At 49.1% G+C, this 2,175-nt stretch overlaps 1 protein-coding gene across 1 annotated transcript; it reads left to right on the top strand.

Moving 5' to 3' along the window:
- The first annotated feature begins 309 nt into the window (after positions 1-309).
- On the top strand, positions 310-1,521 carry LOC121835508. Its single transcript, XM_042289763.1, has one exon. It carries the CDS (start codon positions 310-312, stop codon positions 1,519-1,521), a length of 1,212 nt encoding a protein of 403 aa, XP_042145697.1.
- Positions 1,522-2,175: the final 654 nt, after the last annotated feature.

The raw sequence follows: 2,175 nt of genomic DNA, 5'->3' as shown, positions 1-2,175 counted from the left end.
GGGAGACAGATCGAGGAAGATGTACGGAACGACTGCGATGACCGACACCCGTAGATTAACTTCGTCATGTAAATAGTAAATTCATTTAGTTTTCATACCGTAAGTCTTTGACGTTCAATTACTGCAACAACTGAGTGGTGCCGAAACCCGGGACTTAAAGCCAGGAACGACCCTCAGCGAAACGAAGTCAGTTGCTGAGCAGCAAACGAGTGAACGCCATGGACTAACCTCGAACGAAATTTGGATCGACATCGAAACAAGTAAGCAACCCATTACCCGAAGCTTACCAACCTCTCGATTTATTCAAACATGGAAAGGGTGCGAACGAAAAGGACTGCTCGCAGAGCACAAAGTACCCGAATTGTCAGAAAGGCCACCGCAATTCTCAACGCTGCGGATGTAATTCAAATCGAGGCCATAGCAAGAAAGCTTGAGGTAAATTATGAAGAACTCAAGAAGCTGAACACCGAGCTCGAGCCCTTCATTGCTGATGGAGATCTCGAGAACGAATACCAGTCGGTAATTGAGTACGAGGAAGAAACGACCCAAACCTTGAGCATGCTTCAAAGTCGAGCAGTGCAACTACGTTCTGGTGAACCAGCGCGACCATCAACATCGGCAATTGCCTCGCGAAGCGAAGAACGAAGACGGAGCGGTATTAAACTACCGAAGTTGCAGCTGCAATCCTTTAAGGGCGAGCTTGCTGGGTGGCAGCCATTTTGGCAACAATTCAAGCGTGCCATTCACGAAAACGGAGAGCTGTCAAGCGGCGAGAAGTTTCAATACTTAAGGACGCTGGTTAGTGGACCCGCCAAGGCATCATTCGATGGTCTCCAAGTGACGGATGCGTGCTACAACGACGCAATTGAAATCTTAACTAGACAGTTTGGAGACTACAGGCGAATCCAGCAAGACCACCTTACAAAGCTTCGGACGTTTCCAAGTGTCACCTACTCAAACGACACCAAGGGTTTAAGGAGACTTTACGATCAGGTGCAAACCCACATCCGCGGTCTTCATGGACTTGGTGTCAGCTCAGACAGCTACTCGACCATGCTGATGGACATTGTCCTCAAGGCTCTTCCATCTGAAATAGTGGTGGATTTCTACCGACGTGCTGGCCATTCTGAAAGGAAGACCGTCCATCCGTATGAGGGAGACGTGGCTGCACATTCATCTCCACCCACATTACACGCAGAAGAACTGGGGTCAATCTCAGGTACTTCCAGACCTGCTGAGCTGTCCGCCAGACCAACACCTCGAACTGAGGACGTTCAACTGAACAGCAGAAGGGCGGAGGGAGATTTGCAGCAGTTGCTCGAATATCTGCTAATCGAGATCGAGAGTAGAGAAAGATCTGGTGTCAGAGATGATCGTCCACCAAGAAAAAATCGAGAGCAACTATATCAACGAGCTCATCTCCCGACTTCTGCGGTTCTCCATGCCAAAGCTCAAGATAACAAGAAGGAGTGCCTTTTTTTGCAAAACTACCGGACACAGCACGGAAAACTGCTCCAGTAACATCTCTCTAATGGAGAAGAAGAAGAAACTCTCAGGAGAGATGCGGTGTTTCCGTTGCACCCTAAGAGGGCATATGTCAAAGGACTGCCACAGGAAATTGTCTTGCACCTCCTGCGCGGGGAGACACGCAACATCCATGTGCGATCCAACCTGGGAGCCTTCAGCGAACACGAGTGCAACACAAACCATGACAACTAGCGTTCAAAGCGCTGGCACTGCTAGCACTGAGATTTCGATAGACGACGACGTCCTACTTCAGACCTTTCGAACCTGGGTGGTCGAGGATGGGAATACTGTCTACGCACGTGCCATCTTAGACGGTGGAAGTCAGCGAAAGTTTATACAAGAAGACGTTTCTCGCAAGTTGAATCTTAAGGTGCTAGGAGAGACCAGACTACGCTTGAACACCTTTGGAAGTTCCACTTCACTGCCGCAAAAACGAAGGCTGGTTCAAGTGAAGCTGCGTAGTCAGTACAACAACGAAGAATGCAGCGTTGAAGCGGTAGAAATCCCATTTATATGCGAGGACATTGTTCAGATACCTGTAAACCATGAGTTTGTCCGCAGCATTGAAGAAGACGGAGGCTGCATTGCTGACAAACTTCTCTTTCCCGGCGTTCCTACTGAACCAGGCATCAGCCTGCTCATTGGGTC

This window comes from Ixodes scapularis, unplaced genomic scaffold (genome assembly GCF_016920785.2).
Source record: "Ixodes scapularis isolate PalLabHiFi unplaced genomic scaffold, ASM1692078v2 PGA_scaffold13__105_contigs__length_92229423, whole genome shotgun sequence".
Lineage (NCBI taxonomy): Eukaryota > Metazoa > Arthropoda > Arachnida > Ixodida > Ixodidae > Ixodes > Ixodes scapularis.
Note: the sequence above shows the minus strand (reverse complement) of the source record. Positions and strands in the feature narration are given on the sequence as shown.

Excerpts from the sequence above, each read along its gene's own strand:
- LOC121835508 (XM_042289763.1), top strand. The coding sequence starts at position 310 with ATGGAAAGGGTGCGAACGAAAAGGACTGCTCGCAGAGCACAAAGTACC.